The 27,836-nt window shown below is 37.9% G+C and overlaps 1 protein-coding gene across 1 annotated transcript in view; it reads left to right on the top strand.

Moving 5' to 3' along the window:
- ESR1 (estrogen receptor 1) overlaps positions 1-27,836 on the top strand; it is a 154,414-nt gene that overhangs the window by 119,598 nt on the left and 6,980 nt on the right. The window contains 2 exon segments of the mRNA XM_064649177.1: positions 11,693-11,831; positions 23,881-24,014. Coding sequence (XP_064505247.1) covers positions 11,693-11,831; positions 23,881-24,014 — 273 coding nt within the window.

Raw genomic sequence — 27,836 nt, forward strand, 5'->3', positions numbered from 1 at the left:
GTGACTGTAAAGAATGACCAGACCATGAACTCTGAAGTTATGCCTCATTTCTTGGGTACAGCACATTATGTTCTGAGCAATTTCTATTTGTAGTCTTGAAGCAGTTTTAATCTTCTAGTTCACTACAGACTTGACAGTTTTTCCCTCTTTTCCTTGGGTTGCAAAATAATCCTCTTTTCTGCTAGTTCCAGATGCTACTGCAATGAATGTTAATTGGTTCAGTGGTGAAGACAGTAGATCCTGGGATGGAAGAGATTGTGGAACAAAAAGCTTAGTGCCTTGTTCACTGGATTTTATGAATAAAGAAGGGGAGACCATAACTCTCCCAGTTTCGTCATGCGAAAGTTGTTGTAGTCAAAGAAAGTGTTAAATTAAAAAGTGACATTTCTCAAGCTTCCAGACATGAATGGAGATATAAGTTGAAACAGTGAAACTTGAATTCTTAAAGAATTAAACTGAAGTATTAGGAATATCAAAAGTATGAAACCAGGATTTTAGGGACATTCAGAACGAATAGAGTTAATAATCCTTAATTTCAGCTTCTAATTCCTTCAATAAATAACTAATATTAATTTACAAATGTGGCTGAAGCTGGCCATTGATTGTATTACCTTGCAAATATAATTTTATCTCTTTTCTGAAATGTTCTTAATTGTGTTATGATGATCTTTAAGTCTTTCATATAGCTGTTATAATTAAAGGAACAAACAGGATAAAAAATGGAACGATGGAAATATTTTTATACCCTAACATTTGTAGAAAAAGTGAGATGCAGAGAAGTAGAAATGTGGTAGAGTAGCCTGTGGTAGAATAGGTTTCCAGGCTTACTTTAACCTACTTTTGTTCACTTGCCATCCTTATTCTGCCCCTTATACTACCACTAGACCATGTGACATATCTGCACTGCCTTTATCCATCCTGAGGTCTTTCAGGATCTCTTCCTCTAGCAAAGTCTGTCTCCCAAGGCTGTAGTGAAAGCCAGGCATGCAATGCTGCCCAAGCCAGCTCCAGACACAGGCTCCATATGGACCACCATGCGGCTTGCTGCTTTTGCTGATACTGTTAGGGTACTGTCCCATCCAATCAAGTGCGTATAAAATTAGTAAGAGGATGTAAGAAAAGCATGTAAGTGCTCTCTGTAAAAGAGGAAAACAACTGGGAAGCCTTTGATGTTTTGTTTTAAAATTTTCCCCTAATAATTGTGTATTAAAGCAACCATTTGAAACCTCTCAGGAGCATGCTGGGGTCCTTTAAAAAGCTGTGAAAGAGTTTGCCTGTGTCGGCTTCATTTTCCCCCTCCAGTTTGCTTAAAAACTGTGATTGCTTAAACAGATTGCTCAAAGAGTGATTGCTTAATGAGACCTTTTGCCTCAAGTGATTTTTTTTGACAGCCACAAAACCATAACTTATATTTGGTTTAGGTTGTGATTGGAACACAGCCTGGTACTTTGAAGGTCAAACAAATGCTGAAAACCTAATATTCTCTTGGATGCAGCAGTATATATATATAAAAAAAATCCAAGCTGTGCTGGATGTGACCTCAAGTCTTAGGGTAGATTTACACAAAGTGTAAACCATCTGAGGTGGTCGGTGCACCTCTGCTGCCCGTTGCTCACCTTTCATGCTCTTCCTTCTTAACCGTTTATTTCATCAGTTGTCTGAACACTTAAACCAGCAGAAGAGACCAGAAGTGTGACAGCCCTCATGGAGTGGGGAAGGGCAGAAGGGGAAAGAATGAAGTAGAGAAGACAGCTTGTATTTATGAGCATGTCTTTTGAGTTCATAAAAGTCAGTCAAGAATGCATAACCAGCCACAGAAATTATTTTAGCTGGAGCTGCTTTTGATGGAAAACATTTTGCATAGCTGTGACCTCTTAAAAAAAATGACAAATCCCAGTAACCCTCCTCTAAACAACTTGCAACTGGCCTGAGTACTGTTATAAATTGGCCTGAGTACTGGTATAGGTTTAATGTCTTGTAATTAACTGTTGCAGAGACAATAAAGAAAAGATGTATTACTTCATACTATCTCTTTTAGTCGGCAGATAATAAATTTTGTGTAGTATCCTTCTTCACCTGGGCAGGGAAAAATTCGGAGGACACCCTTCAATGAAAAGCCTTCACATGAAGGTGATGGGCCATTCCTACACTCAAAATCAAAGGGAGCAGCTGCTATTGTTCCATTCTCGGTATGCAGATAGCATTCTGTGCTTTTTATTTGCAAGCCTGAACCCCCTGAGAAATGGCACAGCTCTCAGTGGTAAAGGAGCCATAAAGTAGCATTTTACTGTTGTCAAAGGGTACCTCAAGTATCAGAAATCTCAATTACAGTCCAGGGATGAATGATCATTAACATGCTTTAAATAACTGCTGTATAGTGCTGTAGGAATTTTGCATGTAATAACAAACATCACCTTTTGTTGATCAGTTGAAGTGCTTGTTTTCTGTACAGAAAATATATGTATGTCTCCCTTCTTGCTTTACGAAACAAGTATAATAAACTTTCACTAACCAACTGGCAGGCAGCCTTCACTTGCAATAATCTTATACAGTAGTAGTTGTTATAATTATTATGATTAGCAAGATTTGTTCTTGTTTTAATAACTTTTAAAACTGCTTGTTTAGAGGTGTAAGAAAACTTAGGTCCAAGATTTGTTTTATGGAGGTAGTTGCCTTGCCTACATTAGTGAGTGTTTTAAGACCGATTAAGAGTTAATACTTGTATAATTTCCTGCATACAGGTTTTCTGCTTGCATCTAAACAATTCCCTCCCCCCCCAACTCCAGCTTGGTAAGGCTTTCTTTCCTTTTTCTGTATGAAAAAAGTTCAGTTGCTTCAGGTTTGGGGTTTTTTTTTGCTTTTTACTGATTTGCAAGAAACAGAACTTGCACTTGAACTCAAGGAAGCTTCTCCAAACCAAAGATTTTTGAGGCTGAAAGGATGAGAGAATGTGAGACACCTCTGTCCTAATCCTGCCTCCTCCTGAATGAGGCACTTAACCTCTCTGTGTTCTATCTATAAAATACATTCAATAATACTTAATGGTTTTACTGCCCTTTGAAAATGTAAAGTGTTATGTGAGTGCCAATTACTTTTATTATGTTCCCTGATGGAAGGCCTCTATGTATTTGTGTTAACTGGTACTGCTAATGCACTTTCTGGAATAATCTTTGGTTAACCAAGTGAAATTGTTGCAAAAAAACCCCTGTGTTTGAGTCAAGGCAGACACAGTGACATATGCGAGAAAGTCAGGACTTGACAGCACTTAGCTTCACTGAGATTGTTTCCTGAGTCAGCCATGGGCTTGAGCTACAACACTACCCAGCTTGTCTCATCTCCAGTCTGTGTCTGCGCCTGGGAGAGCACAGTGAGGAAGAAGTCTTGAGCTTTGGACACACAGCCTGACCATCCAACAGCATGGGACGCATCTTCTTCAGGCAGTCAAATAAATCCTACAGAATAATTCGCTTGTGCTGGTGTTCAGGGAGAACTTACTTTCCCCAAAACTCACAGCTAAGGGCTGGCTCCCAGGCTGGATGTTCCTGCAGACCTTCAGTCCAGCACATAGTCCATCTCCCTAGGAACATTACCAGCCAAGCTGGTGGTGTGGTGGAGAATTCTCATGTTTCTCTCAGGCAAGGCATCAGTACTTCATAAAAATGTAGCAAGGGTTTGCCTGGAGAAGAGACTGTCTCTGATCAGTAGCAATTGTCTGTCACTACCTCTGAAGTGTTTCCAGGGCCCTAAAACCAAATTGGGCTTAGTGTAAAGTATTGAGTTAGCATTGGCTACTTGGACCAGGATTGGCCTCAGGAAAATTTTAGACTCCTCGTCCTGAAAAGATATGGACTGGACAGGTCTGAAAAAGTATACACTTTTTGTGTAAGCAGAAAGCATTGAGTGAAGTTTTGATAACTTTACATATTCCTGGAAAGCAGTTGAAGTGGTTCTCATTTATCTGAGAAATACTTTTTGGAGTCATCATGGTGCAGCTTTTAAGTGGAAGCAGATCAGACCAGCTCCTAGAAATGGGATCTGAAATAAAAGTCACAAATGTGACATCCCTGCAGCATCCTGCTCTGGGAACAGTGTCAGGTAGGGTGTTTGATTGGGGTGGTCCATATGCCAAACTGTAAGGCAGGTCTCATTAGGCCAGTTCAAGGAGGATGGAAACCTCTGGTAGAGGAGAAGAGTAAAAGCTTGCTTGATCTTGACTTTCAGTATGAATACAGACTGTGAAAGCAGAACCTCATCATCCTTCTGACTTCTTGGGTTTTGCCCAAAACCCCAAACATTCCTAACCTATATTAAATTTACACCTGTAAATTGCAATATTTTTTTTTTTTGAAAGAAGTTTAAAACCATTAGGGCTGAAAATGGCAAATGTAATTTTTAAAAGGAATTAACAGTAATTAAGAGCAGATGCTGTTCTCCCTGATCTCAATTCATTTAATTTCTGACAGACTGTTTACACTTAGACAAGACAATGTGTGAGTTCGGATTGGTGTTCTGCTATATTATAATTATACAGGCAGGAAAAATAGAGAATTGTGAAAAAGCAGACAAAGTAGTTAGAGGCTCTTACAACTATGCCACTTGCTTTATGTTTGCCTTTCAAACTTTCCTCCCAGGAACTCAGTAAATTGTAGCTAATTTTTTTCTGACTGCATTTACAGAAACAAAAGCAATGTCCCTTTAAAAAATATTGAAATAACGAGACTACTCTTTTAGCAAAATATTTGGATTGAAAATGTTGAGGTTTAGAGATCTTTAATCTTCAGTCTTCAAAATAAGTCTTGATTTAAAACAGTGGTGGTGTGTAAACAATTAAGCCAATATGACAATACGTCACACTGTAAGTGCCCTCAGGAGGGAGAATTTAATAAGTGTCTTATAATTTTGGTCTGAAGGTCTGTTGAAAGAATTAAGAATAAGTAGCATTATAGAAATAGCTGTGTGAATACCAAGGCTCAAGGAAAACAGTGGTTTTGATTCTCTGATTCACTTGTCTTTGGATTCTGTTTTGCTCTGCCGTTGTTGTGTACCGGCAAGGCTGTAGTCAAGGTGTGGGTTTTAACCACCTCTTAAATTAAGAGGTTTCAGGGCTCAGCCTGCAGGGTTGCAGAGGCTGAGTGATCCATGCAATTTCAGAACAAAACATCATCTTATGTGCTAGATAAATGCCTAGATGCTGTCTCACCACTCTGCTTAAAGTGGAGAGGTTGGACACCAAGCTTGTGGCATTACAGCAGGAACAGATCTCACCACTTAATCAAACAGTGGTGACTGAGGTATTGGTCCTCCAATGTGCTTTAGGTTATGAGGAACAGATGCTGTTTTTCCTCTTTGTGGCTGTTTTTTGAGAACAGAACTTGCCGTAGGAATTATTTTGCTGTTTGCCTTTCATCCACTTAGATATTTTTCTCTATACGAACCTCTCTTAATTTGGTTGTTTTATTGGATGGTTGCTAGCAATTATTTTGCAGCACCCACCACTACTTTCCTCCTGCCTTTGCCAACCTAATTAGTGTTTTGTTCCAAATGTTGCCTATTACGTGACCATCACATAATTGAGATACTGTACTGAATTGTAAATAACAGCCTTTTTCTGTGGTTGTTGCCACTTTTCAAAACACTGCAGTAAGACAGAAAAAAATAGTTGTCTGTCTGTGCAGATTTAAAACACACAATGTAGGAGTGTTCTGATTTCCCACAACATTTTGCGTAGTATAACATCCTTTTTTTTGCTAGAGGAAATACTAAAGATTTTCATGTTACTATCAAGTTAAAGACTTTACAGGCAAGCAGGCAGGACATTTAGGAAAGAGAGAACCTTTGAAGATCAATAGTTAGGCATATGTTGTTCAGCTTACTAATAAGTTAGCTGGAAAAAAAGGGTGTGAATATTGGTGATAAAAATTATGGATGTTATTGACTAATGTGATGAGGACAAGGGCAGACTGAAAACCTGTGCAGTTCTAGTCTCACTGTCTCTGAAAGAACATAGTTTAACTGGAAAATGCTCCAAGGAAGGACAAGATTGTTTCAAAGGTGAGCAGGATAACACAAAAAGACCATCTTTGGCTCTGCAAGTCCAAACCACGTATTTCTGGAGCCTGAGAAAACTTCCTGTAGAAGCATATGTTTCTCCTGCTGCAAGTTTTGCCATAAGCATGTGGTATCAATTGCTGTTGTAAATGGGTACTTTGCTAGATGGAGCTTCACTATTGCTTTTAAAACTATTTATTGCTTTTACTTTACTTTCCTTCAAAACATCTGGACACAGAGTCATTCTTTATGGCACAATGTTGTTTACTGTCTTGCAAAAATTGGCTGACATTTATATTTTAGGTATCCATCATGTTAATTAAGAGATATAGTATAAACATATAGGTTGGATTAGAGTTGGATCAGATGTAAAAAGGTTTCTCTATCATTTGTCTTCACCTCTATGTGACTGATTTTGAACAGTTTGAACACCCTGTAGTTGTGTCTTATGAGTATGAGTAGAAGCTGCAAAATTGTGATGATGATTTCCAAAAGGTAGTAAGGACCCACTGGAGGGCTTACTGTTGTAGGATTGAATCTGCAGTGATGCTGGCTATTGGGTCTCAGAGAATGGTAATTGCTAGAGAAATTGTTTCTGATAAAACAGAAAGCCGCTTATTTGGTCAAAAGTCACTGAGGCAAATGATGAATTTATTAATTTCAAAATTATATGATTTTACATGCATATGTATATATATATATATACACAAATGCATATGTAGGTAGTGGTTATTTCAGAGGACTTCAGGGGTCAAAATGTATGCTAACAGTAGCAATAAATGAAAATCATCTGAGCTTTCTGTTGTTCCTTACTGCAATCAAGCAATTTATTGCATAAATCACTTCTCTCTTCTCAGGTTTGTAAGCTTTATTGAATATTATTTCCAGCAGTCCTTGTGTTGCTCTTGGGCAGCTACCCAGACTTCCACGTTACAAAGAGATTTGCTCATACCTATTGTAAATGATTACTGCCTTCATTTTTTTAGGATGGTAGGATCATACAATTTTGGATTCCCAAATCTAATGCCATCCCTAGAGAGCCATGCTTGCCACAACAGGGCTTTTAATAGCTTCTCCTCCATGGACCCACTGCTGCTTTGTGCTGTCTCATTGTCCAAAAGAGAAGAGATTTATATCATATTGTCACTGAAGCAGCACAGACTGCTGCTTTATATTAGAAAGGATAGTCTGTTTAATTTGGAAATTACAATTTTGTGTTCTACACATAATTGTATTTGCTACCTACTCCTAGCTGAGTACTCTGAAGACCATTCTGGCTTTTCAGAAGCTCAGATTTCCTTATTCATACAAGAGTTTGTGGAACGATCATTGTGTTTGTTGTTGGTAATCACTTGAAAATGCTGTTAATTTATCTTTATTTGAAAAAAAAGATGGTCTAGCCATGGCTTTATTCTGTAAGTGTCTTTCTCCTGCCAAGCATATGATAGATGAATAGATTAGTGACAATCTAGGTCTTGTGGGCTTTGGCCACATGAGGATTTTGATATGCCTCATAATGTCGTGCAATTGGTCAATCTGGTGTATAGAGTCAGATATAGGTTACATCCAAACTGCAATTAATTAATTTATCAACAGTGAAGTGAATGTCTTTCTTCTTCCTTAAAGCGCAGGTCACCAAAAATTTAGAATTAAAAAATACTTTTTGAATACTTTTCAAAACTTGCCAACATTAAAAGAACACCGATATTTGAGAATGCTGTGCACATCTACACATAATTTCAGCAACATTAAAGTTGCTCTAAATGATGAAGTGATTAATGATTTATTCATAGTTTAATTTAACCTTCTGTGACATTATTCTGAATTAACTTGCTTGAACAAGACTTTGTCTTAAAAATAATAATTAAATCTTGATTAATGTTTCTAATGATAGAAAATTCATGGAAACTTAATATGTTGCTTAGATAATAACAACTTTTGTTGTTAACAATAGCCCCTCTTTTGTAGTCTGACTTGGAGCAGATTTAGTTTCCAGCATGAGCTTCTGTGTGTTATCTTATTACTTTTTGTAATGCTGTTCTCTTTTTCTTTGGATATTTACCCATTGCTGTCCCCCCTTTAACCCCTCTAGACTATTTAGCTTCACAAAGAGTAACTAAATTCCTTTTATTCCTCACTAGAGGGCGTATTTTTCAATGCTTTATTCATTTTGATGTTTCTCTACCATTCTGTCCAACTTCTCATCCCACTTGAAGGATGGTTACCAGATTCAGGTAACACTGAGGTAATTCAACTTTCTTATGCTCTCCCTGGATTTTTATAAAGTTCAGTGTCTCCATTAGATGTAGCTCGAACTGAACTGATATTTCTCCATCATTTCTATCTCCTTTTCATAACTGCTACTGTATAGTTATATCATAACTTTGTCTTGTGAATATGTTGAATGTTCTCGGTTTAAATTTATGATGAAGCTAGTGAGTGATTTACATTGCTTACATTATCAACCTGCTTTTGCATTATTTCCCACATGCCAACAGGAAATCTGAATTATGAGTTCTGTTTTTTCCATGTCATCATTAAAAAATTGTCTGTGGTAGAGAGGTGAACTGTATATCCTTTCTTTAGGAACACTTCAATTTATTATTACCCTTTTGCCATACTGAGATATGTAATTTAAAATATTTTCATTCATTTAATGTGTTGTATGTTTTTACAAAATCAAATGTCTCATAGAACTCAGTTTCCTCAAAACTATTATTTCATAGAATCATTGAGTGGTTTGAGTTGGAAGGGACCTTAAAGATCATCTTGATCCAACCCCCCTGCAATGGGCAGAGGTGCCTTCCACTAGGCTGGCTTGTTCAAAGTCCTGTCCAGCCTGGCCTTGAACACTTCCAAGGATGGGGCATCCACAGCTTCTCTGGGCAAGATGTTTAGTTTTATCAACTAAACTAACTCACTAGTTTTATCTACAGCAAGATAATAAACTAAAAATGTCATGTAAAAAAGCCATCAAGGCAATTTGATAAGTTTTTTCTATGAACTACAGTTAATATGTATTATTATAATACAGACTTCTAAACCTGCATTAATCAAAGTTTGTGTTAGCTTTGATACCCAAGGTAGATGTCAGGTTTAGTGGTCATTTAATTCTTTGAACTATGGACCCCAATAATTTTTCTGTCCATTCCTAGGTTTTTGAAATTTTCTTAACTTTGCTGAAAGGTGCCATGGTCTAGTGCCATGGTCTAGTAACCACGGCGGTAGTGGATCAAGAGTTGGACTTGATGATCTCAGAGGTCCCTTCCAACCCAGCTGATTCTATGATTCTATGATATTGGAGTTAAAATTCTAGACAACATTAATATTTTAGGACTTTTAATGCAAAGTATTCACATTCAACTACTTTAAAAGATGTCAGGTAGTGTATTTCTATTCTCAGCAGGCCAACAAAACATCACTGCTCTACAGTATTAGTGAGGTAATTTATTAGCTTTATTTTTTGCTTTCTCTCTTTAGTTTTTGTGCAGATTACTTGGCCTCAGTGCAATCTGAATTTCATCTGTGGGGATGGGAAAAATAGAACTAATAAAAAGGACTTAAAAGGGGTTTGAGAATAAGCGTAACAAAAATAAAGACTGAGACAGTGTGGAGACAAAGCAAAGCATTTTGGTGTCCAGAATATTGTAGAATACGCAGAGTTTTAAGGAAAGTGAATTGCCACTGTTGTAACAAGCTCAGTTTTTCTGCAACAATCAAAACAATCTGTTGCAGGAAAGTATGCAGCCATGTGAAATGATGGCAATATAACTGACTTGTAAGGCACTGATCGCAAACTTCAGACACCACACCTGGATCTGTGTCCCTGCATTTCTGTCATACTCTTCAAGCGTAGGAAAAAACACTTCATTATTATTTGTTGTCGTACTAAGGTAATACTTAAAAGGAAACATGGGGGTTATTATTTGTTCTCCATATACTGACAGTTTCTTTTCTGCCAATTTTGTTCGAGTGCTGTAACCAATGCTTTGTTCTTAAGAGTGTTGCTCTTTTAAGTTTCAGCTCTATTGTTCAGGCTGTTTGGTGACTCAGACAAATGCCATTCCATCAGTCTTTGAAGTCTGAAAATTGTATTGGTAATAAAGGGGAAATACAGGAAAAGGCAATTATTTTTTCTCCTATTGTTACCACTTTCATAAGAACAGCAGGTAATGTAACTGTCTAAATTCACTTCTAATGATTGATAGGTGGGTTTTATTTCAGATATGTCAAAGCTATTTCCTTTTTTTGAATGATTGTGAATAGATTGATTAGTTCTCAGATATTTTCATTAAAAATAATTATATCAACAACTGTTTTACCAAACATAACAGTATTTTTAAAGTTATTGTGAACTGTATTTTTTTTCTTCTCTACCTCTTTGTTATTTGAAAAATATATTTCATAGCACAACACTTATCTTTAAAAACATGTGCCTTTTTTCTTCCTTCTCAAGATAGCACTTGAGAGTATATCGGGTATATTCCTCAAATATACCTGATTTAGTATATACCTCTAGAGAGGACAAACACAGAAGGAAAATCCTACCATTTACTGGACTGGTAAGGTAGTTTACCCTCTAACCTCTATTCTAAAGACTAGTGTAAATAATAATTACCAAATAAGAAAAAATATGGCAAAATTTATATAATAATGTCTTACACTCATAACACTGAGAAAAAGATAAATAAGATCTCTTTTAAGGGAACTTCTACACATTTCAATTTAGGAAGTTCCTTCTAATTTCAAGGAATTAGTTATGCAAGGTTAATGAATTGAACTGTGCAATCTCCCCTTTGGATTGAAGGTAACATTCACGAAAAGTGAGGAACTCAAATAGAGAATAATACAATCTGCTCCATGTAATGAACACAGGAAGGACCACTGTGATTATGTTTTCATATCTACCTTCATCATTATTCTTTCATATTAGTATTTTTTAGTATTGTTATAAGCAATCTCTTAATTTTGCATTCATTGTTTCCAGTGTTTAAATACAGAGTAAGAGAGGTCACGTCCTTCCTCCAGGTGCTATATACCAATAGAAATATAAACAAGTGTTTCATCAGTGAATTCTGAATGCAGTGATCAGCATTTGCTTACTAGTTTATTTGAAATGCTATATCTAGGCCCTCTTCCACACAAGTACAGCACTTGCAGTATGATGAATTGTTCATGAGTCTATAAAACAGCATTCCACCAGGAAAATTGGGTGACAGCTAATTAGAGCTGTCATTTAATTTTGTAAGGCATTTTTCTATTTTACCTCCATCATGCCCCAAGCAACATGGCACTGAGGTGGAGAGATGCCCCTTTCTACAGTGTGCACCTGGCTTCCCAGGCCACTGGCAATAGGTGTGGGGATAGAGATGCTGTCCTGGCTCTTGCTCTGCTTTTGGCAAAGGGTACAGCTGGGACACAAAGAGTGTCAGAAAATACTGACTGTTCTGTAGGATGGAATAATTATTAGGATGGATCTAGTAATAGACAAAACTCAGCCCAAAATGAAAAGAGAAAAAATGTCTCTTTTATTGCTCTTTTTGGTTATCCAACTTTAATGCACTTTTTAACTTTGTTTTCTGAATAATGTTGTTCCACTTACAAAACCTGGAGTGTTTTTACTGTCTCCTATTTATTCTTTCAGGATTTGTGGATTTAACACTCCATGATCAGGTTCATCTACTGGAATGTGCTTGGTTAGAGATACTGATGATCGGCTTAGTCTGGCGCTCCATGGAACACCCAGGAAAGCTTTTATTTGCACCTAACCTATTACTGGACAGGTCAGTCTGCATGTTGCTGTGAATTATTTACATTAATTTATTGCTACTGCAATCAGATTAATTTTTAGCTCATAATCATCTCACCAATACTACGGTTTGACAGTACTTCATGTTCAAGCAGGCTTATAGTAAGTGAAACTGGAAAAGGAACTCTGAAAAATGTGGAAATGCTCTGGAATGTGATGCTGGTCATTTATTAGACAAGTAACACATCTGAAATTCATCTGCTGGTTGAAGTGCTTTCTTTCAAAGGCAGCAGTAAATGCCTCCTATAATCTGTATTGTTTGCTGCAAAACTAATTAAAATTAAAATTAAATACTCAACACTAATCACTTTAATTCAGATACTTATTTTAGCTTACCTAAAATCTTCCTAGTTTTTCTTAGTTAGAATGGATTTATCCAAGCAGCCAGCCAAAATTTTGCATGAAAATCCTTAGTCTCAATTGCAATCTTATTTATTTATAGAGAAAACATTAAGTTTTGGATATTTTTCCGTGAAAACTGGAGTCAAATATATCAAACACATACCTGCTTGCTTCCCTAAGCCTTTTCTAGCCAGTCTTGCTAATATACTTTGGGTATTTCTGAGAGAGAAAAATATGCATCTCTGCTGTACAAGAATATCCTGTAATTTTAGCTGGCAGTCTTCACAATAAAAGAAGAAAGACTGATAATTTAAAACATATTTTCTAGATATCTTAATGCAAACTCAAGTTCTCTTTTGCTTAGTCATGGGAAAAATTTCATGAAAATATTTCAGTTAAAATTTTCAGAAAAAGTTAGTTAGGATGTAGTCATCTTAGCTATTGGTACTCTTCTTAATTGAAGGCTACTGCCCACACAGCAGAGTTGGAAGGAGAGAGCTTATGTGTGCACACTGATCACTTCAGGGCAGAGTTTGGCATCCTGTGGCAATTTGGGAGTGGAGGAAGAGCTGAGCTGAGAAGACAGAGTAGTACAGTGAGGCAGATAAGAGCTGGGCAAGCTTCTGATCGCATCATGTATCTGCAGGGGAAGTGAGATACAGCAGAGGGGTGGCAAAAGAAGGTCAAGGACAGTGCCTCCAGCTACTGCAACCATTAGCTGTGTAAATTAATCAAAATGCTTAATAGCAGAAATATGTCTTTTGATCAACTTGCTCTCTTAACTGCGGGGTGCTGAGTTTTTGTGGTTGCCTTTGTGCGGTGTTAGTCCTTTGATTCCCCTGTCCGCTCTTTATTTTTACTGCTTTAGTAAAATAAAATTGATAATGCCTAACAGTATAAAATATAATATTTTATAGTATAGAGAAGTATTTATTAGGAAAAACTCTATTCTGTTTGTGTAAGCACGTGGTCTCTGAGCTACAGAACTATAGATATGTATAAAATACATTCTCATTTTATGTACAGAAAATATCTGCTCATCTAAATGTAAATATAGTTTTCACAAAAAAACCCCAAAACAACAGTTTTAAAATAATTTTAAGTGAACATAAGAAGTAAAATGTACTACTTTAGGAATATAAGTGTAGTGTTTTATTGAAAACTACTGTAAGTTGCAATATAATTTCCAAAGACCAAGACAGTTGTTTCACATTACACAATACAGAGAGAAAAACCTGAAAAATGAAGAGAAAGCTGTAAGAAAAAAATGAAAATTGAAGATCAGACATAGCCAGAATATAATTTTTCCTCATCTTAGCTAAGAAAACATAGCCAGAGAAACACTTGAAAATTTGGTCTTCCTCAATTAAAAATCCCCATGCTATGAGTAAAATGGAGTTTGAGCAGTTGATTCACACAGTTTTAATTCAACTCTGTTGGATTAAAGGAAACAACTGCATGCAACTGGAACCACATATTACTTTAGAGCTCAAAAATGTTTTCTGACTTTCAAGCAAGACTTTCTAAAAATGTAGATCTATTACATTTTCTAATTTTCAAATAATAAGAATCATGTTTCTAAGTCATCATATGCTTGCCTCACTCTAATTGGTAGGGATATTTGGAGAAAATAGAATAATAAATTACTTGACTCTAGAGAGCACTGATATGCTAACTAGTAAAATAATTGTTGATTTACTAGTTAATTAATGCTAACAATATTTTGTTGTGCTAATTTGACTTAGGCAAATTGCCTTTTGTGAATGTTGTAGGGCAAAAGTGTATTGTTTGTTGAGTTTGAGAGGGCAGGACAGTCATTGATTCAAAGCCTGTTTAACTCGATGGAGTCCTTCAACTGCCTCAAGTGTTTGGGCAAATACCACAGTAGTATCAAAATTCATAGAATCATAGAATAACAAAATCACAGAATGGACCAAGTTTGAAGGGACCCACAAAGTTCATCAAGTTCAACTCCTGACCCTGCACAGGACCATCCGCAAGAGTCATGCCATGTGCCCAAGAGTATCGTGCAAACATTCCTTGAACTCCATCAGAATTGGTGCTGTGACTACTTCCCTGGGGAGCCTGCTCCTGTGCTCAACTACCCTCTGGGTGAAGAACACAACTTCAGGCCATTCCTTCTGGTTCTGTCACTGGTCACCACAGAGAAGAGATCAGTGCCCGCCCTTGCTCTTCCCCTCATGAGGAAGTTGTAGACTGCAATGAGATCTCCTCTCAGTCTCCTCTTGTCCAGACAACAAACTAAGTGACCTCAGCCACTCCTCATATGGCTTCCCCTCAAAGCCCTTCACCATATTTGTTGCCCTCCTTTGGGCACTCTCTAAGAGCTTAATAACTTCTTTATATTGTGGTGCCCAAAACTGCACGCAATATTCAAGCTGAGGCCACACCAGTGCAGAGCAGAGCGAGACAATCCCCTCCCTTGCCCGGCTGGCGATGCTTTGCCTGATGCCCCCCCGGACATGGTTGGCCCTCCTGGCTGCCAGGGCACTGCTGACTCACATTCAACTTGCCATCGACCAGGACCCCCAGGTCCCTTTTCTGTGGCACTGCTTTCCAGCATCTCATTCCCCCATGCGTAGGAACATCCAGGGTTGTCCCATTCCAGGTCCAGCACTTCCTCTTGTTGAGCTTTATATGGCTGGTCATTGCTCATTCCTCTGATCTGTCGGGATCTCTCTGCAGGGCCTCCCTGCCTTCAAGGGAGTCAACAGCTCCTCCCAGTTTTGTGTCATCTGCAAACTTGCTTAGTGTCCCTTCCAGTCCTACATTCAAGTCATTTATGAGGATGTTGAAAGAACAAGGCCTTACCAGTCTGATGTTACCCCATTCACTATTACTCTCCATGCTTGCTCCATGAGCCAGTTGCTCATCCACCACATGATGTGTTTATCCAGCTGTGTGCTGGACATCTTGTCCAGAAGGATCCCGTGAAAGACATCACTGAAAGCTTTGCTGAAATCTAAAAAGATTACATCAGCTGGCTTCCCTTGATCAACTAGGTGGGTTACCTTGTCATAGGAGGAAATCAGTTTTGGTAAGCAGGACTTTCATGAAGCTGTGCTGGCAGTGACCAATGACTGTGTTGTATTTCAGATGTTTTTCAATATTTCCTGAATAATCTTCTCTGTAACTTTACCAGGCACTGAAGTGAGACCGACAGGCCTGTAGTTTCCAAAGTCCTCCTTCTTGCTCTTCTTGAAAATTGGGACAACATTTGCTGTCTTTCAGCCAGCTGGGACCTATCTGGATCCCCAAGACCTCTCAAAAATCATTGAGAGAGGTTTCGTTATGACATCAGCTAGGTCTTTGAGGATTCTTGGATGAATCCCATCAGGCCTCATAGATTTGCAGGGATCCAGCTGGAGCAGCAGATCCCACACAGTTTCAGGATTGACTGGGAGCTGATAATTCTCACAGTCATGGTCCACCAGCTCAGGGCACTGAAACCCCCTTGGTCCATCATCTGTGTTGAAGACAGAGACAAAGAAAGTGTTGAACACCTCTGCCTTGTCTCTGTCCCTGTTTGTGAGGTGACCATCCTCATCCTGTAATGAGCCAATTATATTTCTGTACTGCCTCTTGCCATTAACGTATTTGAAAAAGCTCTTTTCATTGTCCCCCACATTTCTGGCCAGCTTCAGTTCCAGTTGAGCTTTGTTGATCTAAATAATGAAATAATCTGATTGAATGGCTACAATAATGGAAAAGATGAATGCTGTAGTATAATTTCTTTTGATCTGTTCTTCTCTCCTTACTCTTCAGCATGTTCTTCACAGGTTTCAGTGTTTTCATCCACTGCATTCTGTCCTGAAACCACATCACACTTTCCCTGTAATAGGGATCTAAATAATGAAAAAGAATCTGTGGTTAACAGCATTTGCAAATGTTAACTTAGCTAGTGTCTAGAAGCCTGTCACCAACTGCAGATGGTAAAACCCAGATCTGTCTCTAACGTGTGTTTTTCTGTATTTAGTGGAAATTCAGTATTGTTAATATGGAGCTTTACCATATTTTGTTCATGCCTCTCTATCTCTCTGACCTTTCAGTGGCAGACATCTCTCTGATTTGGACATCCCTTTCATTTTTCACATTCAGGCTTCTCCTGATTCTAACAGAATCTTTCTGTTAACAATCTTGGAAGATAGGTAATAATTTTAATTTGTTCATTTATACATAAAGCTCAGGTCACATCAAATCTTATTTTGCAACTTTTTTATCTTTTGGCTAGATAAGTAGAGTCTTATCTTGTTAATATCTGTCTGAAACACCATAAAAATAACATTCTAACTGTGCTCTTTTTTGAATAAAAGTGATTTTTTTTCTCCCAGCTCACTCCTCCTACTTGGGTCATACTACACATATGCTTATCTTGTCTCTGAAGATCTTTTAGAGACTGTCTTTTCATATTCCATGAGAGCCTACTTGTTACATTTTCAAATATATACCTCTTTAATTTTCCTATGCAACAGTTCACAGTTGGAAGACCCCTTGAAAATATCTGTAAAGCAGCCCTTTGTTATTAATTCTAAGTTCCTTCTGAAAATTTTGCTTTGCCTATAAAAAATAACTACTCAACAATTAAGCTGCCAGTATGTGTAGATTGCTGTCATCTCTGTGGATGAATATCCTCACATTATCTCTTTCTGTTCCCACTCTGCATTGTAATCAGACAGTGTATTTTGTGGGGTAATGCACTCTTTCTTATTCTGTTAATGTACTATGCAGGCACTTGAGTCTTGGTTCAAAATCAGGAATTTTAACAGTCTGCCAATTACACATAACTGGTACATTTTTACAGTGTACAACTGATGCTATTAAAAATGCTCAAATGACAATAATTATAGATTAGAAAAACAGGCTCAGTCAGGAAATAAAATGGCACACTCACGGTACTTGCAATTAATGTACAGTACCTGATAAAATCAAAGAAAGCCCAGGATAAATGTAAGTCTTTTGTATTCTGTTTTTGAAAGTGAGTATATTGTATAAGGCAAATTTAGAAGTAGAAGGTTTAGGTTTCTGGTGGGACAAACCAGATGTTTCCTGTCTGGAGGGTTCCCAAGAACCAGACTTTAAAAATGTCATTAGACCAGGGCTGATATTTGTCAGGCCTGACAAAAGGCTGTTTATAATTTTGAAGAAAATGTGGTGTTTCTTCAGGAATAAGAAAGTCATATTTTATTATATTTTTAAAGGATTCGTTGCATTCAGGTATCATGCTGTTCATAGGTTACTCAAAGGCTCTAAATATCATAGAATCACAGAATCAACTAGGTTGGAAAAGACCTCTGAGATCATCGAGTCCAACCTATGACCCAACACCACCTTGTCAATTAGACCATGGCACTAAGTGCCACATCCAGTCTCTTCTTAAATACCTCCAGGGACAGTGAATCCACCACCTCTCTGGGCAGTGCAATGTCTGATCAGTCTCTCTGTAAAGAACTTCTTCCTAATGTCTAACCTAAACCTCCCCTGGCATAGCTTAAGACCATGCCCTCTTGTCCTACTGCTGGTTGCCTGGGAGAAGAGACCAACCCCCACCTGGCTACAACATCCTTTCAGGTAGTCGTAGAGAGTGATGAGGTCACCTCTGAGCCTGCTCTTCTCCAGGCTGAACAACCCCAGCTCCCTCAGCTGCTCCTCATAGGGCTTGTGCTCCAGTCCCTTCACCAGCCTAGTTGCACTTCTTTGAACACTCTCCAGCACCTCACTGTCCTTCCTAAACTGAGGGGCCCAGAACTGGACACGGTACTCAAGGTATGGCCTAACTAGTGCTGAGTAGAGGGGCAGAATCACTTCCCTGGCCCGGCTGGCCACACTGTTCCTGATAGAGGCCAGGATGCCATTGGCCTTCTTGGCCACCTGGGCACACTGCTGGCTCATGTTCAGCTTCCTGTCAATCCAAACTCCCAGGTCCCTTTCTGCCTGGCTGCTGTCCAGCCACTCTGTGCCCAGCCTGTAGCACTGCATGGGGTTGTTGTGGCCAAAGTGCAGGACCCGGCACTTGGCCTTGTTGAACATCATACCATTGGATTCAGCCCATCTATCCATCCTGTCCAGGTCCCTCTGCAGAGCCCTCCTACCCTCCAGCAGATTGACACTCCTCTCCAACTTGGCATCATCTGCAGATTTGCTGACAGTGGACTCAATCTCCTCACCCAGATCATCAAAAAAGATATCAAACATAATTTTAAAGAAGCTTGTGATGGAAATAGCTTACTTGCTGACTGAGGTGGATGACTTCTCATCTGAAATGCTCAGTATCAGCAAAATGGGAAATGCAATGCTGCATTTTTAAAAAGGTGGGTGGAACTTCTGCCCATTAAGCCTGGTGACCACTGTAAGAAAACTGATGGGATGCCATCTAAAGAAGAAAATTTTCTGAAATGTGAATAAATATGACATAGTTATAAAGAGTCACCATGCATTTTGCAAGAGGAAGCCATGAATACATTGAAGTCCTTTTAAAAAAAATAACAAGCAAGTAGATGTGGGAGATCTTGTTTGGTAACCAAAAAGTATTAAACAAGTTCCAAATTTTATGTAGACAAATGTGAACTGATGCATATACGAGAAGAATAATCCTAATCTTCCTATTCAGCATTCCAGTTGATCTTTGTCTCTCACTGTTAACAGCAATCACTTCTATGGAACCAGCAGTTCTTTGCTTGACAGCAGTTTAGAAGTAGAGACTGCAATTTTCTTTCCCCCCAAGAGTCAACAGGAAATTGAAATAATACAGAGCATTGTTATTCCTCTGTTTAGTTCTGTGCTGCATCTGTACTTGGAAAACTCTGCCTTTCTGATTTTCCTTAACAGGAATATTAAAAGAATAGAAGAGGTACCCAGAGGTGTTGCATGGGCAATCAAATAGAGATACAAGCTTTGCTCCAAAGAGTAACTAAATAAACTAACTTCTCTGCTTGGGATACTCATTAGAAGAAGGGAAAAAATAAGATGATAGGAGTTGCATAAAGTCATGATCACGTTGAGAAGATGTGTGGTAATCCACAAGTTATTATCTCTTCCAATCTAGGACTAGAGGTAGTCACTCAAAATCAGCAGATCCAAGTGCCCATATGCTTAACCCATAGCTAAACATACCTTTGATATGAGACAGTACGGCTCTCCTCATGTTGTTTTCTAATGTTATTTTCTTGTCATGATTGTAAAAAATGTCTTGCAGCAAGAAATCTGTCTAGGGACTTTTAAAATTTCGGTTAAATGCAGTCAGTATTTCCATGTTTCTATCAGGTTATTCCCTTCATTTTACAGAGAAAGCTAGTCTGTTTTTCAGGGTTGTTTTTAATTTGGGAACTTCTTCTCATCCTCCTCCAGTGCTTGATGGAGATTTTTCATTGTCTACGAATAAAAATTGAAGAATTTTCCTTTTACTGACTTTCATAATAAGCAATGGCAGAAGGCCATGGATCTCTTTAAACTGCAGCTAGCATGAATAGCAAAAAGTATTACAGCATTCCCTGTATGACAGAGTGGCAGAATAATTTATTGCTTTTGTGGCTTTTTTTCTGAAAGTTTCTCACTACATCTGAAAAGAATCTTTTAAGTTATTTATGCAGATGTTTTGATAGACAGAAAATTAGATACAATAGAAGAATATCAAGATGAAATATGAATATGTTTTGCTTGTCCTTCAACTTGTAAAATGCTCCAAATATCTGAGGGCATCACACTTGCCCATCACTTGAATAAAATGCACAACATTTCATTTGGTACTGTGTAATTGTGAATGTATTAATTACCATTGACTTATTAGAAAAATGGAAGCAAAGGAATCACAGGTGCTTGATTCAGAATGACTCTCTATTGACCTTCTGCTTGTATTTATTTCAAAGGGGAAAAGCCCATAGGCAATAAGTATGTCCAAATTTGCACTTCAAAATAAATTTGAAAAACAATTGTGTATTTAATTTTCATCACATCTTTAATAGCAATAGATTCCATCCTGAAAACCCAACTCAAACAATTGTCTTATCATCAGGCTACTTACTTGATAGAACTGAATGGATTAACTTGTACAGAGTTAGGTAGTATGTTGAAATAATTAAATTTCATCTTTCACTTTATGGTTGGATTTTGAGATGTATTATTATATTGTAGACCCCATAGAATGAAAAAAAAATAAAAGAGACAGAATTATAAATGTTAAAACAACGAAAAATAAATGTCTTTTTGTCATATCTTTACTGCATGTTTGAGCAAAATTTAAAGACTACCCAATTCTGTAACTGTAACTCTGTAACTCAAACAACCAAAATGTAAATCAGGAAGACACTTCCAGAGTCTGGGGAGGTTCTGGGTAGTGCTTAAAGTGATGAACACTGAAAAAAAAAAAAAAAAAGAAACAAAGAAACCCCTCTTGTTATCATCTTCAAAATTTTCAGCTGATAGAAGAAGGTCCCTTGGGGAATTTGTAGGCACAGGATAGAATTTTTCAGAGAAAATGAAATAATTTCTGGATTCAAGATAGTCCCTGCATAACTTTTAAGAATGCTTGTTCATCTAGTCACTCTGACCTCAGAAACTCAGGCCCTAGTTCTAGGTCACATTGTATTAGGATGCTGTTTAATTCCAAAATTAAACTTTCTTTGCATTTCTGATATGAAGAGAATTTTTCCCTAATGGAGAGCCTTCATAATAATTTTCTAATCTAAACGTGTCAAATGTGACCAAAAAATAATATTAGTTTTCTTATAATTATTATAGCAGCATTTTAGGGATTTTTCCTGTCTGACATATTTGTGGATCCATTTCACATTATATTTAAAAAAAAAAAATAAAGATACTTAGTTGCTAATTGTTTATATGTTTCAGACCTGATTCACCAATGCTGAAATGTATAGTGTACTACTCTTGCTCTGTCTGCCTAGGTGGATGATTCTCTGTTGATCTAGTCAGGAAAGACTACTTGGCTCTGAGGGCAGAGGTCAAAAGGATGGAAGCCCAGGTGGTCCAGTCCTCTGGGGCCACTAAGGAGAAAGGGCTTGAGGCAGAATGGACATATGCTGTTGATCAGCAGGTGGTTGCATAGCTGGTGTCAGGAATGGGGATTCAACGTTTTTAATCATGCAACTTGCTCTGAGGATCAAGGATGTTTAGGGGGAGATGGGATCAGCATCATAAAGTGGGGCACAAGAATAATTTCCACAGACTGGCCAACGTGGTGAGGGACCTTTAAACCAGGATGATGTGTACAGGAGAGACATAATCAACAAGGTGGTAAACCTTCCTAAGCATGTGCATGCACAGAAATACAGAAATGTCTGCAGAACAACATGATGGGGGAATAATTTTTTTGGGGAATTCATCACAGCTGGATGCTTTCTGAGCCAGCAATGCTCCCCTCGCAGACTGCATTAGGAAAAGCATTAGCAGCAGCTAAAGGTAGGTGATACTTACTCACTGCTCAGCCTTGCTGATGCAAATCTGGAGTGCTGTGTCCAATTCTGAGCTACCCAGTACAAGACAGACATGCACATACTGGAGTGAGGCCAGTGAAGGGTGACAAAAATGATTAATGGACTGGAACATATGGAACATATCCCCTATAAGGAGAGGCTGAGAAGACTCAGATCTGATTAATGTGTATAAATACCTGATGGAAGGGGGAGGTAAAGGAGACAGTGGAAGATTCATCTCAGTGACAGGAGAAGAGGTTTTGGGGTCTCAGTCCTTGGAGATACTAAAAATTCAACAAGATATGGGCCTGAGCAAGGCCATTGAACTAGATGATTTTCAGATAACCTACCAGTATTAGCAGCTCTGGTATTCTGTGGCTAACTCTAGATGCAAATCACTTTAAACCAGATTTTTAATTATTATTTTTCATCAATGTCTGTTAATAGAACTAGCTTATATAGAATAATTTATATAAATATATATAATTGTGCATAAATGTATATAAGGATCATTATTGTTTTGAAGTCTGTGTATAGATGTACTGTTCTCCTTCTGTGTCAGAGCACAGGCATTTGAGTCAAGTCTGTGAATGTCCTTCCTTCTAACTGGGGGTGTGAAAGTTGTCCACCGCAGCTTTCTCTCAATGATACCTCCCCTGTTCCCTAACCTGCCTTTAGGCTTAGGAACACATCTTGTGACAAGCCTTGTTTAGAGGCTTCCTCAACAAGTTACTGACATTTCCTCTCTTAGTCTTGTGGATCCCATCTGTTCTTGGCAGTTCCTTGTCATCAAATGAACTATCATGATACAAGAAGACAGACAGATAACAAATATACAGGCTTTGTTTTGATGGCTGCATCTGTCTTACTCGGGCATTTCCCTTTGAATGAAAAGTTTGATGAGAACATCGATTGAATCCTTGAGTACCTGTTCCCTTCACCTAAGCACCCTTCACTATTAATTTTTGCTAGATCCTGTGCTTCTGTAAAAGACATTGATATCTAGGTTTTCCCCAAGACTTAAATAAAATCCAGGTTCTTATTCCTACATACAGTGGAATAGCCCTGGTGCTGCTACCACTATCAGTGGTAGCGTAAGCAGTATAACAAGGGAAGAGACTATCTTGTTTTTATTTGGCACTCATTAGAACATATCTGGAATACCACATCCAGCTTTGTGCTGCTTATTACAGGAAAGACATTGATAAACTTTAGCAAACATAGTGGAGAGCCACCAAGGCACAACTCTATGCCTTGTGGCTGGGAGAAGTGGATTTGTCCAGTCTGGAGAAGGAGGGGCTTTTAAATCTGCTTAACCTAAAATCTAAAAGGAGGTTATCAAAGATCTTTATTAATGTGCCTGACGAGAGACTGAGAAACAGGAGTCATAAATTGAATCAGAGGAGGTTCTGACTGGATATAGGAGAGGAAAAAAACATGATGATGAAAATAATTAAGCTGAGACGGGTTGTACATTCTCCATCCTTGGAGATTTTCAAGACCAGAATTTCATAAAGCCTTGAGTAAACTGATCTGCTTTGACTGGGAGGTTGGACTAAAGACATCCTGAATTGTCTTCCAGCCCGGATGATACTGTGATTCTGGAGACCTACTAAAGTTAATGCACATAGTACTTTTATGCAGTAATTTAAGACCTTTAATTCAACTGCTCTAACTTTCCTAAACATTTCCCAATAGCCAAGTGTTAAGGATTCTTCTGAGAATACATTCTGACACTTTGCAGGAAACAAGCTTTTGCTGTCTTGTTTTTAGAGTGCACAAAGACAACAGCATGATGGTGGGATAAGGATAATTTTCAAATCTATTGCTTAATTTGTCCTCCAGGAAAGTTATCTAGGGCTTCCTAGGTAGGTCTTCCTATCAACTAAACACATAGCTGTTAAGATGTGATAATATTATCAGCTTATGTTAGAAAGGTAGGAGGCAATTTAGGAGAACTGGAGATTACTACTTCAAATAGGTTTGTTGGTTGACAAATAACCTAGATAATAAAAGTATTTGATTAGAAACCTGTATTTCAAATATGCTGAGCTCCTGCAGCTCCCACTGATTTCAGTTGAGCTGGATCTGCTGCCTAACTCTGAAAATAAAGCAGAAATTTCTAAGTCATTCCTGCACCCATGAATACCTCAAGATAGGTATCTAACTTCACCTAAAGTACTTTACCTAAAGAGACACTGTTTTTTTTTTTCCTTATGGACTGTATTCACACAGGAATCAAGGGAAATGTGTGGAGGGCATGGTGGAAATCTTTGACATGCTGCTGGCTACTGCTGCTCGGTTTCGCATGATGAACCTTCAAGGGGAGGAATTCGTGTGCCTTAAGTCCATCATCCTGCTCAATTCCGGTAAGCAGTGTGCTTTGCTGTCACTCGGGTAATTGTGGCTGCTTCTGCATGTGTTTGAATGCTGCTTGTTGTTAATAGTGTTTTCATTTTGAGAGAGCGGCAATTGAAAGGGGGCTGTCAACATAGGTGCAGGCAGGACCGTCAGGCAGGGGTGGAAGCAGTTCAGCCTGTTCAGTGATATAGATGGGACCCAGCAAATTAATGCAGTGAACAGCTGACACACTGTATAGAGCTGATGTGGGCCGTAATCAGAGCAGTGTTTGGAACTAAATGCTGGCAAGCCTTAAAACTTCGGTTACAAGACACTGGAGTAGCTGGAACCACACTTAGGTCATCCAAAGGTGTAAATCTACACCTTACTTAATTAGTGATGGAAAACTGAAAGGAAATAAGGGCAAAAATGTGACTGAGTTTATCAGAGTTTAGTTTATATTAAATTATAGGCATCTAAAATGGATGTCATTGCCTTCCACTTCCTTAATGGTTAATAAATATTTTTTTTGGCTTTAAGTCTCATTCTGAAGTACACTTCAAAAATAGGTGACTAGATAACAAGTGTACGTATAGGTAAAAATATAAATATGGAAGGTTAGCTGACTTGAATTTTACATCAGATGATTGAAACAAGCAAATTTAAGTCAAAGCATGTAACAGAAAATTTCTGTTGCACACCAGAGGACGCTTTTCTGTTTGAAATGAGAAAAAAACCACAAACAATTTATTTTCAAATGCAGAAATGAGACCCACAGTGTTCTCATCAAATTAGAGACATGTAAAATAATAATGTATGCACCAAAAAAAATTTTAGACACCATTCTCTGTATAAGTTGTTACCTAATGACTAAAGATGCCAGAGTTTCCAAATGCTGAGGATTTACCCACGTTTTCTCCCCTTTCCTTTTGGGTTTGAACTTGTAGATGGTACGACCCTCAAGACAAAACACATGTGGAGGGCTGTATGTCCTTTTTATCCAGTTGTCTATCAGATCTCTTGCCCAAGTTGCAGGAAAAACAAATCCAGGTAAATCCCAGCAGAGCCTAACTGTAAACGCAGCAGACTTTGCTTTATTGATGAAGCACTTCTTATGGAAATTTCTTATGGAAACTTGGATGTGGTCTCCTCAAAGTTCTAGCAAAATTACGTGTTTAAAAAATCTAATATAAAAATGTTTTATTTAAGTTCTATGAGGTATTAATGTAGTTCAGGATTTGTTGTGGTTGTCACCAATTACGAAAAAGTAATACCTGAGGCAAGCACCTGGCATATTAGGAATAAAGGGGTGTTGTTTTTATCTTGGTTGTCAGGGTGCGACAACTGTAATTACTGTTTGACATTTTATTTTGCTTTTATTGCCCTGATAGTTATAACAGAATATTTCCTAGAGTTAAATATTCTTCCTGGAAAGTGATGTTCCTCCAGAATTTTAGCTAATATGTTCAAAGGTAATTAACTTCTTAAGTAAGTATAGAATATGTAACTGATTTATAAAAATGTTAAATTTCAATTAGAAAAAATAGAATTGGAAGTTTGAATGAAACATATTAGACAATAATGTCTTGAATGTGAAAAATTTAAGTCATGCTGTTGAAAAATTCTTGTGTATTTAGTATTGATCCAGAAAACTAAATTTGTTATTTAGACAAAGCTCTGCCAGAAATCACCAGCTACCCTTCATAAGCACATCTCACTTTGTTAATGGGATTTTTTGTTTCAAGATTCCCCTAAAGAAAAATTGTAATAATGATAAAATATATCGCCAGTGAAGTCAATGATAACCAAAGGCAAATTTCCTTCTGCGCATTGACAGAGATGGGACCACTGAGTGCAGCTAGGAGATGTTAGATCTTCATTCCTTCAATGTTCCTATTCAGCAGGTTCAAATCTGTGCTACTCTTCATGGCAGAGGATCAGGGTTTATCTGAAGATGTGATGAATGATCTGATTTTGATTGTGGCTTTTTTTTTTGCATTAAATGAAAGTTTATAGCTGCTCAGAAGTCTGGTATTTTTATGAAAGTCTTGACAGTGATAGGTCAGATGACATGGTTCAGTTGAGCTGTTACAGGATCATGATGAAAGCAATCTATAGCATTGTTACACAATGCTGGCTTACAGACTGCCCTCACTGCAGTATTTCTAAGTACACCGTAAACTCAATCTATATATATCTATGGCCATAGAATGTATGTCTGTATTGCTTGTCACTGTCTTTATGCACAAACGTAATTAATTTTACATTTCAGTTTTTGCATTCTTATAACAAACTAATTTTATAACCATCTGAGGGGTTAACTACTAGGTAGTGGGAATGTGGATATGAATTTCTGACTGCTAGACCCTTTAAATGCCCAAATTAGGAGGCTAGACTGCAATACAGAGATAAGTAGCATAATTTGGGATATGTGTTAAGAGTTGTGTAAATTGTGTTTGGCATATATGCTCTAAAATGTCTTATGGAGATGCTTTACTTCACAGAATGTAGCCAGCCTCCTTATATAAAGTGCTGGACATGTATGAAACATTCTGTACCCTGAAGCACATGGCTAAGGGAGCTGGGTTCCTTCATCCTGGAAAAGGGAAGGCTAAGGGAGCGTCTAAGTGCAGCCTTCAGTTGATGAACAGGTTATGGAGAAGCCAGGGCCAGACTCTTCTCAGAGGTGCAGGATGAAAGGTCAATCTGAAATTTAGATGAACCACAGCAAGGGAGACCCTGACCAGATGAACAGAGCAAATACCCTACCCAGTGAGAGGTTTAGCACTGGAACAGGTTAGCCAGAAAGATGGTAGGATCTCAGTCCTTGGACATACTTAGAACTCAGAGGGACAAAGCTCCAGGCAGCTTGATCTAATCCTGAAGTTACCACTATTGGAGCAGGAGGATGAAGTAGATGACCTCCAAGCCTACCTTAGCCTGATTTTATTCTGTGAATGCATATGTAAATATTCACAATTCTTCTACTAAAGAAGCAGCAGATAAAGACACAATGAACTTCTGCTCCTTATTTTGTCTGTGTTATATATGCATAAAATTAAACCAGCAGATCTCAAAATGATTTCTACAAGTAGACTAATTAAACAAATTGGACTAATTATGCTGTGTGTAATTTTTAAAAGCAGTCTGCATTTCCATTCTAAAGCTTTGTGTGGATTTAATTCACTGAGTGTACAAAAACATTTCATTATTAAATCCTTGGACATCTGTTAGTCTCTTCACATGAAGTAGTGTTGTTCATTGCTTTTGTTGGATATTTATTTTATTTTTTTTGCAACATCATTCAAGGCTGTTTAATATCTTTACATTCCTTTGTCACATGATCTTGGGCAAAAGCAAGTGATTTTTTTTTTAGTTTTACTCAGTCTATGTGGAAAGGATCGAAGGTTTTGTTTATAAACCAGAGTATACATTTACGCTACTTCAAAATTTTTCCTGAGATATTAAGGTGACAGCATGTCTGTAACAAGGACAGCATTGTGTCTAGCTAAATAACAAACCAGAAGGTCCTCCTCTAAAGCTGCAGCAATAAATCTTTTGACTAAAAAGCAAAATTGTATTTTTGAAAACCACATTTAGCTCAATATTAAAAGGCTCTTTCTCAATACTGGAAAATAAGTATTAGAAACATGAAAGGGCAACATGATGCCAGATGTTTCACTTGTGAGTGTATCTGAAAGGAGAAGTGGTGCTATGTGGCAAAGCAACAGGATTTCATTTTGGACATGAAGAAGCAGGTCATGTTTGCCTTACCAGCACTGTTTACCTAATTAGTTAGCTGTTTAGTCCAAAGAGATGGAAAGGTTTGGCTGATTTAATGCATTCTGTAG

The sequence above is a fragment of the Pseudopipra pipra genome, chromosome 3 (genome assembly GCF_036250125.1).
Source record: "Pseudopipra pipra isolate bDixPip1 chromosome 3, bDixPip1.hap1, whole genome shotgun sequence".
In the NCBI taxonomy this organism is placed as follows: domain Eukaryota; kingdom Metazoa; phylum Chordata; class Aves; order Passeriformes; family Pipridae; genus Pseudopipra; species Pseudopipra pipra.